This window comes from Panicum virgatum, chromosome 9K (assembly GCF_016808335.1).
Source record: "Panicum virgatum strain AP13 chromosome 9K, P.virgatum_v5, whole genome shotgun sequence".
Classification (NCBI taxonomy): Eukaryota; Viridiplantae; Streptophyta; class Magnoliopsida; order Poales; family Poaceae; genus Panicum; species Panicum virgatum.
The window spans coordinates 6434057-6445267 of record NC_053144.1 but is presented as its reverse complement, the minus strand read 5'-3'; the positions used below and the strand labels follow the sequence as shown (position 1 = coordinate 6445267).

The 11211-nt window shown below is 52.6% G+C and overlaps 1 protein-coding gene and 1 pseudogene across 1 annotated transcript; one reads left to right on the top strand and one right to left on the bottom strand.

The window, feature by feature from the left end:
* Positions 1 to 373: 373 nt before the first annotated feature.
* On the bottom strand, positions 374 to 3572 carry LOC120649691 (annotated as a pseudogene).
* Positions 3573 to 6260: 2688 nt separating this feature from the next.
* Positions 6261 to 8404, top strand: LOC120649690 (cytochrome P450 81Q32-like). The gene is made up of 2 exons (XM_039926553.1): positions 6261 to 7300; positions 7473 to 8404. Exons 1-2 carry the CDS (start codon positions 6338 to 6340, stop codon positions 8088 to 8090), a joined length of 1581 nt encoding a protein of 526 aa, XP_039782487.1. The 5' UTR covers positions 6261 to 6337; the 3' UTR covers positions 8091 to 8404.
* The last annotated feature ends 2807 nt before the right edge of the window (positions 8405 to 11211 follow it).

The following is an 11211-nucleotide window of genomic DNA, read 5'->3' as shown; positions in this document are numbered from 1 at the left end:
CGGAGGCTAGAAACCAAATATGTTGCGTTGGAGTCCGGGCGCACACGTTTCGGCCGACTTTTTTTAAAAAAAGAAAAGTTTCAGCTCACTTTGATCCTGTTTGGAAGATTAGCCCAGAGCTAATTTTGAGAGCTACTGTTTAGTTTTAAATTGGTAAGCTAAAAATTAGCTCAAAGTAAATTGTTTAGATTCATGGGCGAATTTAGATCCATGGCTAATGTTCACTTTCTCTCTCTCATTCTCATATCTAGATGTGTGTGCATCACTTTCTCTCTCTCATTCTCATATCTAGATGTGTGTGCATACTCACATTTTTTATGGAAACCATACGACACTCATTGGATGGGCTAAAAATTTTGGGATGAATGAGTAATAATTTAAAGCTAAATCCCTATGTATCCAAAACAGTCCCTTTGCTTTGCGAGTTGCGACTTGCTTTATTACAAAGCCCACGGTATGGTATCCATGATTCGTCGTCCTCGTCCATTACAAAGTACCATTCACTGGAAGCTCACATCACAGCTCCCGCAGGACATCAACCATACACTGGCGCGGCTTGCACATTGCCTCCAGGGGGACAGCCCTCGGGAGCGTGATCCCGACCCCTTCGGCCATGTCGACCTCGCCGGCGCCGGCGACCGCGGCCCAGTCGAAGCACTGGATCAGCGTCCCCAGCACCAGCCCCAGCGTCTGCAGCGCGAGCGCCTCCCCGGGGCACTTGCGCCGCCCCATCCCGAACGGCATCATGAACAGCCCGTCGGCGCCGGCGCTCTCGAACCGCTCCGGCCTGAACGCCGCCGGGTCCCTGTGGATGGCGTACACGTTGACGAGCAGCATCGTGCCGCCGGGCACGCGGTGGTCGCCGACGGCGCAGTCCACGGTGGACTCGTGCGGGATCAGCGTCGGCACGACCGGGTACAGCCGGAGGGTCTCGCTGAGGACGCACCGGAGGTAGCCGAGGCGCGGCACGTCAGCGGCGCCGACCAGGCGGGAGGTCCCCACGGAGGCGTCGATCTCCGCCTGCGCTTTCTTGAGCGCCTCCTGGTGGTTGAGCAGCAGGGACATCGCCCATTCCGCCGTCGTCGCCGTCGTCTCAGCTCCCGCGCTGAACATGCTCTGTAAGTTACCGAGACAGAATTGCACGGGCGTGCGATTAGTCAGCCTTGTTGCTGTACTATCATCTATCAGGCGCGGCGCTGCGTTCTTCACATAGATAGGGAGTCTGATTGGTGTGATGCTAATTTGTACGGAACCAAAATCATGTCAACTCAAAATATTGGCTTATCAAAATCATAGAATACCAAAATGTTGGAAGGAAAGTTAGATATTCATTTGGCTGGGTGTCAAAATATTGGCAACCAATACTTTTCACCTTGTAAGGTTTAAGAAAATTTCTAGTACCTTGCCATTATTTTGGTCACAGACATCGAAGTATCAATTTTTAGACATTAAACAATTGGTAGCCAAATTTTATTGGCATGCTCTAATTTTGGCTTAGCAAAAATTGACACCAAACCAATTAGGCTCATGATGGCATGCTGGGCTCTCCCAACAAGTGATAAGCTCGAATATACTGTTTGGATCAAGTGACTAAAACAAAGTGACTAAAAGCAGTGATTAGATTTTAGTCACCCCTGTTGGACCAAGTGATTAAAAGGGACTAAAGTTCTAAACAAAGTGACTAAAAATGAGAGGCAGGCCTACTCAACTCCTCCTTTTAGTTACTTTTTAGGGGATAATGGGACTAAAATATTTTTAGTCACTTTGTTTGGAATTTTAGTCCCTAAAGTGACTAAAGTTTAGTCACATTGCTTTAGAAGATGGGATCTAAACAAAAACCTTAGTAAAAATATGATGTGGCATACAAATCTAATCTAGTAATAAACGTGAGAAAAGCAACTTTGCTAGTGATTGCTGATTTTGGATAAACGTTCTACAAGCTAGTTGATCTAAGTGTGGCTACTACTCCATGCCAACGTTTATCTCCTCCAATATGATGATTGACCAAGAACCAACCAATTCATCAATCATTGTGGCAACTAAAACTGTAGTGACGGGAGAGCCACTGCACCTTGGCCCTGTTTGGTTCCCCGTACTAGTGTGTATTAGGAAACTTTGACCGCTAATTATAGTGTTAAACAAAGCCAGTTTATAAAACCAGCTCTAGAACCCTGAAGAATCTAATGAGGCCTTTGACCGTGTGATTAGAGGATAGTTACTGTAGCATCACTGTAGCCAATCATCGATTAATTACCATCATTACATTCACCACGAAAAATTATACCCATCTCTAAAAAGGTTTTGCAAATAAACTTCATTTAGCACTCCATGCATACAAGATTCTTTTCTTAGATTGTGTGCACTAGGAACCGTAGTGTGAACCAAACAGGGCCCTTAAGACCTTGTTGGTTAATCCCCTCTAAATGGATTGAGGGGTATTGGAGGGATTTTGACTTGTCAGGAATTTAATCCCTTCTCTCTTTTTTTTGAAACAATGGAATTTAATCCCTTCTCTAAACCAGACTCATATAAATGAGTAGTGCAAGAATAACAAGGGATGAAGAAGCACTCACCGCGCACAGAGCCATGATGGTGGGGTATGACTGGTATCAGTGTAGACCTCCGGCTCTGACTTTTGCAACGAGAGAAGCACGGCAATCATGCTCTTCTTGTCGCTCTCCCCGCTGCTGCCGCCGCCACCGCCGTCCAGCCTCCGCCGCTCCGCGTCGATGAGCCGCCGTAGGAACGCGTCCCTCGCGCTCACCGCGGCCAGGATCTTCCTCCTCACGTCGAACACGTCGAACCACCGCAGCACCGGCAGGTAGTCCCACACGTTGGCCGCGCCGAGGAGCGGGAGGAACACGTCAAGCGCCTTCATGAACTCCTGGGCCTCCGGGGACATGTCCGTGTCGGCGTCGCCGTCCGCCTCGGCGCGGGACGTCGAACAGCCGCCGCTTCAGCTCGACCCTCGCGGCCGCGGGGCGGCCGCGGCGGACCGGAACATCCTCCGCGCCATGGCGCGCACCTCGCCGGATATGACGGGGAGCATGCAGCTCACGCGGTGCGCGGACAGGAGCTGCACCGTGGCCACGCGGCGGATGTTGCGCCAGTAGGGCCCGTAGCCGCACATCGGGAGGGTGGCGCCGCCGAAGGAGACGAGCAGCTGCGAGGGGGAAGCGCGGGCGGTTCGCGAAGCAAACGTCGTGCTCGGTGAAACACTCCCTGGCGCAGGCGGCGGAGGACACCACCACGGCCTCCCGCGAGCCGAGCCGGAGGGAGAACACCGACCCGTAGCGCACGGCGAGGCGCGCGAGCGCGGCGTGGATCGGCTTCCCAAGGAGGTGGAGGTGGCCGAGGACCGGGATGGTGGGCGGGCTCGGTGGCAGCCGCGGCATTCTCTTGCTCTCGCCATTGATCTTGCGGCGGCGGTGGCCCAGGAGCGAGAATAGGAAGAGGAACGAGAGGAATAGGATGGCCACATAGGCTGCTGCCGGCGCCATGGATGTCCTTCCGAGAGTTGGGCAGTGGCGAGTGGCGAGTGGCGAGTGGCAAGCTTGTTTTCTCCGGGAATCGATTTGTTGCGGTGCTGTGGATGTGATGGAGCACGGTACCATTTGGCATTTAGTTTTGCATACGCAACCCATGACGTAAGCGAAAGTGCCACGTGTCATAGTCTTCTAGAAACCACTATCTGCGCATTGCGCAGATACCGTCATACACTCAGGATACTTGTATCATGATGTAAAAGTCATGGGAATGCATAGAACCTCACCAAAAAAACGCTTTATTTATTGTCATTTAACGTGAGTTAGATATCTTAGAGATAGTGACTAAAAATGAGCAGAGTCCGGCTAAAAAAAACGCATGCCATATGACATGACCTATGCATGTTGATTGAAGTGTGCCAAACAATACTATTTTAGTTTTGTTCTAAATTAAGTCAGTTCTAGTTTTAAGCAAGTTTATATAAAAAGAAAAGTACCAATGCTCATGATATCAAATAAGTATCATTAGATGCATCACGAAATATATTTTTTTGTAGTATATTATTTCTATCTTATAAAGCTTCATACCGTTCTTTTGACAGATGGTTTGCCTCGTACAAAACTAGAATGGTTTTTTGCAAGAGTATATATGATGGGGTTGAATTGTACTTTCTATCTTATAATTTTTCTGATAGCGAGAGAGGGGAGGAGTGGGAGCGGGAGTCAGATCCAACGGCTGCGAAGACGGGAGCCGCAAAACATGAGCTCCGCAGTTGATTTGCGTTTGTGCAGCATGTGTAGCCGACTTCATGTCGTGACCGGTTCAGGTACAGTGATGACCCGCGGCACTCCAGGACGCCCGACTTGTTTACAGCGGTTTTCTCTCCTCCTCTCCAGATGATATGCGCGGTGTCTAGACAGTAAACGCTCATCGGCCTATCAAGTATTAACTGTACATGTTTGCGACTTCCTCACCGGCTCAGGTACACTGATGACGACCGCGCCACACTCCAGGACACCGGACTTAGTGGCCTCTCCGCCTCTGCCCGCCAATACGTACGCACGGTGCACCGACTCTGCTCACCTTGAATTTGTATCCACCTTACTAGCATACTGTTCGGTTTGTTGGTTTCCCGTGCTGGCTGGTTTCCATCCGCGCAAGGCGGAAGACGACACGGCGGCGGCACGGTCCCGCCAGGCGAAAGCCCTGGTTCCTGAAAGACTGGACGAGGGATCCTCTGCTCCATCAGATTCTGTAGGAGCTCGAAAGTACACGCATACCTGAACGCACCGAGTGACATGTGAAAGCGATAGTCCGTAGATAATCCAGGCTCCGCCATGTTTTCGGTTGCCGCGGCTGGTGCTGCGCCGGCTGGGCTGGCTGATCAGCCCAGCCCAGCCAGCGATTTTCAGGCCATCCGAACGGGGCCATTACTTGCGGAAGAATTGGGTGGTCAGGATCAGGGTTTTAAAATCCGACCGCTAACCGGTAACTGCCGGCCTCCGGTTCCGGTATACCGGTCCGGTTTGGCCGGTTACCGGTCGGAACCGGACAAATTCAAATTTAAATTCAAACTTCCCAGTTCAACCGGTTCGTACCGGTATACCGACCGGTTAGACCGGTATACCGGTCGGTTTGACCGGTTTACCGGCCGGTTTGCATTCAAATCCAAATTTAAAATCGCATGTGTAACCGGTATACCGGCCGGTTAGACCGGTTTACCAAGTGGGCCTTAATGGGCCGTCTCATTTTTTTTCTTTTTTTGTTTTAATTTTAAATGCCCGAAAAGTATGTTAAACGAATGAATTTTTGAGAAAATTTGACATCATTAGATTCGTCGCAACTTGAAGTATTTTTAGGAATTTTTTGAGTTTTTTTTTTCATTTTTTGAATTCAAATTTAAATTTTGAATTTGAACCGTTTTCATACCGGACCAAACCGGAACCGGGCCGGGCCGGTTTGACCGGTAACCGGTCAAACCGGACCGGTTACCGACGGTTCGGTTAACCCTGGGACTCAGGATCGCTTTTGCACGAGTCATCGTAAGGGCGTCCGCAACGGCGGGTGATTCGGGCCAACGATTTCATTTTTTAATCGATGAACAGTAGACGCACAGCCCTCGCGACGGGAGATCACGCGCGGACCCGGAGAGTAAATGCAGCCGGCGACGTCGCTAGTAGCTCAAACAGTGTATTTGCTCCCTCCACTGTGGACGGTCTAAGGGAAAAATCCCCAGGCACGCGCGGACCCGGAGAGTAAATTCATCGGAATGGAAATCCCCAGATGAATTAACCAATCATAGTTTCTTGCTCCCAAAGCAGTCAGCCATCAGTCACACCGAGATCTCGCAGTGCGAGTTGGCCACTGCGACCACCACAGGGAGAAGATGCCGAGGGGCGCCGTCCTGGAAAGCGCGAGCCATCCATTGCTCCTCTCACATGTCCTCGCACCTCGCTGTCTCTACCCAGTCTCCCTGGGATTGAGATCCGCTGCAGTTGCGGTGGCTGACTTTGAGCCACTGCATGTGGGGCCCACTAGCGCTGGGGCCCGCTGACAGTGACCCAATGTCAGCAGCCCCAACGTCAGCTGATCCGGTTCCGTCTCCCTGGCAGGATCGCTCGTATCCGGAGCTACATGAATCAATCATCCTCCCCAGACGTCAGCCATTGCGTCTGCGAAATTTAGAAAGACAATCTTAGCCTCCAAGCTCCTGTGGATCGGATCGGACGGACGATTTGAATCTTGGCGTATAAATGTGGAGCCATGTAGGGTGGCGCCACATACAAACACCAAGTAGCGATCAATCATTCAGGAGCTCGTCAGTCACCACCGCTTCTCCTGCTCCACGGCCATGGATAAGGCCTACGTGGCCGTCCTCACCTTCGCCTTCCTCTTCGTGCTCCACTACCTCGTGGGCCGTGTTGGAGGGGGCGGCGGCGGCAAGGGACATGGCAACGGGAAGGGCAGTAAAGGTGGGCAGCGGCTGCCGCCGAGCCCTCCGGCCGTCCCTTTCCTCGGCCACCTCCACCTCGTCAAGACGCCGTTCCACGCGGCGCTGGCGCGGCTCGCCGCGCGCCACGGCCCGGTGTTGCTCCTGCGCATGGGCTCCCGCCGCGCCGTGGTGGTGTCCTCGCCGGACGCCGCCAGGGAGTGCTTCACGGAGCACGACGTCGCCTTCGCCAACCGCCCGCTGTTCCCCTCGCAGAAGCTCGCGTCCTTCGGCGGCGCCTCGCTCTCCATGGCCAGCTACGGGCCCTACTGGCGCAACCTCCGCCGCGTCGCCGCCGTGCAGCTCCTCTCCGCGCACCGCGTCGCCTGCATGTCCCCCGCCATCTCCGCCGAGGTGCGCGCCATGGTGCGCCGCATGAGCCGCCCCGCCGCGGCCGCGCCGGGAGGCGCCGCGCGCGTCCAGCTGAAGCGGAGGCTGTTCGAGCTCTCCCTCAGCGTCCTCATGGAGACCATCGCGCGCACCAAGACGTCCCGCACCGAGGCTAACGCCGACATGGACATGTCGCCGGAGGCGCACGAGTTCAAGCAGATCGTCGACGACGTCGTGCCGCACCTTGGCACGGCCAACATGTGGGACTACCTGCCGGTGCTGCGGTGGCTCGACGTGTTCGGCGTCAGGAACAAGCTCGTCGCCGCGGTGAACCGGAGGAATGCGTTCTTGGGGCGGCTCATCGACGCGGAACGGCGGAGAGTGAGCGGCGGCGGCGACGACAGTGAGAAGAGGAGCGTGATCGCCGTGCTGCTCTCTCTGCAGAAGTCGGAGCCGGAGGTCTACACGGACACCATGATCATGTCGCTGTGCGCGGTGAGTGTTCCTTAACCTCATTTAATTTTGAACAAACTCATGTCAAGTCAATGTGATCTCTGTCGTCCCATACACCCATGTGACACAAATCACCAGCATACGTCGCTGTCCTCTCTTCCTGAAGTGAATGATTGAACCAGCAATTCCATCTTACTGCATGTCGTTTTCTCAGAATTTGTTTGGCGCCGGGACGGAGACCACGTCGACCACGACGGAATGGGCCATGGCGCTCCTGCTCAACCACCCGGAGAAGCTCAAGAAGGCGCAGGCCGAGATCGACGCGGCCGTGGGCACCTCCCGCCTCATCGCCCCGGACGACCTGCCGCGCCTCGGCTACCTCCAGAGCATCATCAACGAGACGCTCCGGCTCTACCCGGCGGCGCCGCTGCTCCTGCCGCACCAGTCGTCGGCGGACTGCAAGGTGGGCGGCTACGACGTGCCCCGCGGCACGATGCTGCTGGTGAACGTGTACGCCATCCACAGGGACCCGGCGGTGTGGGAGGACCCGGCCGAGTTCAGGCCGGAGCGCTTCGAGGACGGCAAGGCCGAGGGCCGGCTGCTGATGCCGTTCGGGATGGGGCGGCGCAAGTGCCCTGGCGAGACGCTCGCGCTGCGGACGGTCGGGCTGGTGCTCGGCACGCTGATCCAGTGCTTCGACTGGGACACAGTCGACGGCGCCGAGGTCGTTGACATGACGGAGAGCGGCGGGCTGACCATCCCCATGGCCATTCCGTTGGAGGCCATGTGCAGGCCTCGGGGAGCCATGCGGGATGTCCTTGAGGAGCTCTGAAATCGCCATGCTGGAATAAGCTTTCTTCTATAGGGAGTTGCACTTGCAGTGCGCATACTCCTAGATGACAGTGTGTCTACGGCACTAAATAAGCTTATTATGAGCAGTTATCTTCCTTCAATTACGTGTGTAGAGGGGTTTTTATGAACAACTAGGGGTTGTTTGAATGTAGATGGGTTAGCAATTTGTGTGATCTTCCGCAGATTGCTTTTGTATAATTTTTTTATCGGTCTTTTGTGTAACTATTATTAGGGCAATACAATGCAAAGTGATTTGGCATATGGGAGTTCTAAGAAGTGAACATTCAGACTTTATTAAGAACTTGTACAAAAAAAATTCTTATTGATGCCATCACATTTGATCGATGTGGCAAAAACTTGCTACTCCCTCTGTTCCAAATTTTAGGGCATCTGACTTTTTTTACCCTAAGTTTGGTCACTCATCTTATTTAAAAATTTGGTCAAATTTAAGCCATTATTGAAGAACTTGTATTGATAAAATAAGCTACAACAAAAAAAGTAATATTTTGCACAAATTTTTAAATAAAACGAGTGGTAAAATTTGAGGTTGGAAAAATCAAATGGCCTACAATTTGGAACGGAGAGAGTAGTTGGGACGTGATGAACCGAGGAGGATGTCATTTACCTTCTCAGAGGTGTTCATCCATTGGACTCCATTCCCTAATGCTGTCAATTCGTCCTCAGTGAGTATCCTAATCAGCGTGTTTAGACGACCTCTTTGTTTCTTCACGCATTTTACCGCTTGCCCTTGACCTCTCGCGAAAGAAAGGAGCCGAGGGGCGCCGCCGCCGCCGCCGCTTGCGGCCCCCGTTCCCTCGCCTCCGGCCTCGCTGCCGGTGGTGACGAGGAGCGGGGTCCGTCTCTTCAACAGATCGCCTGTTTTCGTAGGGTTTTAGTCGAGTCCACCTAGATCTAGGGTTTGCTCGCCGTCGATGTTCGGCGGTGGAGTTAGGTTTTGCCGGAGGAGTGTGGCTCCTCTGCGGCTTGCTTTTCCTGGTGACGCCGGCGATGCGGAAGCAACGGCGGCGCAGCGGAATAATTTCTCCCAGCCTCTTCTGTTCTCCGATGGCAATCTACTCCGACGTCAACGGAGAGGCTGGGGAGACATATCCAGGAGTCGAGGGCCGGCGCATCGTCGTCTTCTTCAGGTGATGATGTTGTTGACCCTATTAATCTCGAGGAAGATGATCTTTGGTGAAAATTTGAGTTTTGCTCGGGTTGCCGGCGGTGGAATCGAAGGATGCGTCATGGGTACGAGAGTTGGCCGATGCGTCTGGGAGGCAGTGTACTCGGCTGATTCGCCTAGAAGTAAGCCCTCCTCTGCGGCCTCCACCTTGTGGAGTTTGGCTCTGGTGTCCGACGACGATTGGGAAGCGGCTTCGGCGGCGGTGACGAACGGATCTTTGAAGGCTTCGAGGAAGATGAACAGGAGTTTTGGACTTCTTTGTAATTTTCCTTTTCTTTGGGGTCCTATTTGTGAATGCGCTAAGATCAATATATTTTCCTTCTAAAAAAACAGCGTGTTTAGACGATCGTGTAGTTTTGTCGCCTCTCCTCGACTACTGCCTATGGAAGAATCAGCTGGAAAGTTAGAAGAAAGGGAAAAGATTGGTAAAAGGGCTTGGCTATCCATGTTAGGCCCAATGGTCCGTTTTGGTGTTTGGGTTTTTGATCTGGGACCAGGGTGCTACGGCCAAGCCCTCCCCCCCCCACCCCCCCCCCCCCCCCAAAAAAAAAGTCCCCCAAGGATGGATGGTGTCGAGATGCAACGAGGTAGTGGTGCTGCAGGCTATTGGTTTATGGAAGTAGGGTTTGGGTTGATTGGCTTGTGATGTCCAATCTCACCTGCTGGATTTGTCTGATTAAATGAGTTGAATTCGCCGTGTGCTGATATTCTAGTCCAACCGGCCGAAGTCCCTTGCTTGACCTGAATTGAGTTGAGTGGTGCAGTGGCATTGTGTGGCCTATTTCCTTTTTTTTTCTTAAGGCGTGCAGTTCTATTTCTTACTTGATCAATATATCAGACTTTCAATAATTTAAAGCACTAGGATGGCATTGTCCCTTTCAACCCTGGTCCATATGCTGCAGTTTCTTTAAATCATTTTTTAATGGTCGCAGAAGGGTAAAGCATCCCCGCCTGAATAGTATTCAAGTGGTGTGGCAAACCACCTATCAAAGCCTTATTTTTTAGGGAAAATAAAACAAAACTCTTCAATGCTCGGTTAATTTTTGGAAAACTGGTTAAAACCCCGATAACCTACCTAGCTAAACTAGGTGTCAAACAACACACCATAGCACAAGGAAAAATTGTGGTATAAGTATAACCACAGATAACAACACCATATCCTAGCACAAGGATGAAAATGAGGCTTAACAGCGAATAGCACAACCACACGAAGAACAAGCTTCAAATTTTAGCAGCAACCACAACACCTCACCATGAAGTTTGGGATGCCCATCTTCGCGAGACAATGCCTCCAACGAGGACTTGACGTCAAGACGCCAACATTGCTTGATGAGGCAGAGCGGATCATTGGTTTTCACCAGGAGAAAGTAAGGCTACCGAGAGAATCCATGGAAAAGGTAGATTGCGGGTTCTTCGATGATCAACGAGAGGTGTGACATCTAAGGACGCCACCATCACCGGCCTAAGCTGGAGGCAGAGCTTTTGCTCGGAACCGCCGCCGCATACATCCATACCATGGCTGCCAACGAGCTCGAACGAGGAAGACCACACCTCCATGAGGTAGTTGCTGCTTGTAGATCCATGAGGAGTAGCGGGATCGGTGGGGAGCGCAGATCCATGGCCGATTCAGCCCCACGCGGTCCATGAAGACAGGCATCGACCTGTCAGCTACATGCAGCAACCACACAGCTGCGTCGGCTGCCACCTGTCTTGACCAAGTTTCATGAAGCCGACCTGTCAGCTACATGCAGCAACCGCACAGCTGCGTCGGCCGCCACCCTGTCTTGACCTGCGCGCCACTCTGCTGCACGTCGGCCTCATGAGCTACTAGCTTGTGTTTTTTTTAGGGGGGGGGTGTAAAGCGGATCCGGTTCCTCTGAAGTTGGCACAGCTACCTCAGCGTGATGTAAATGGC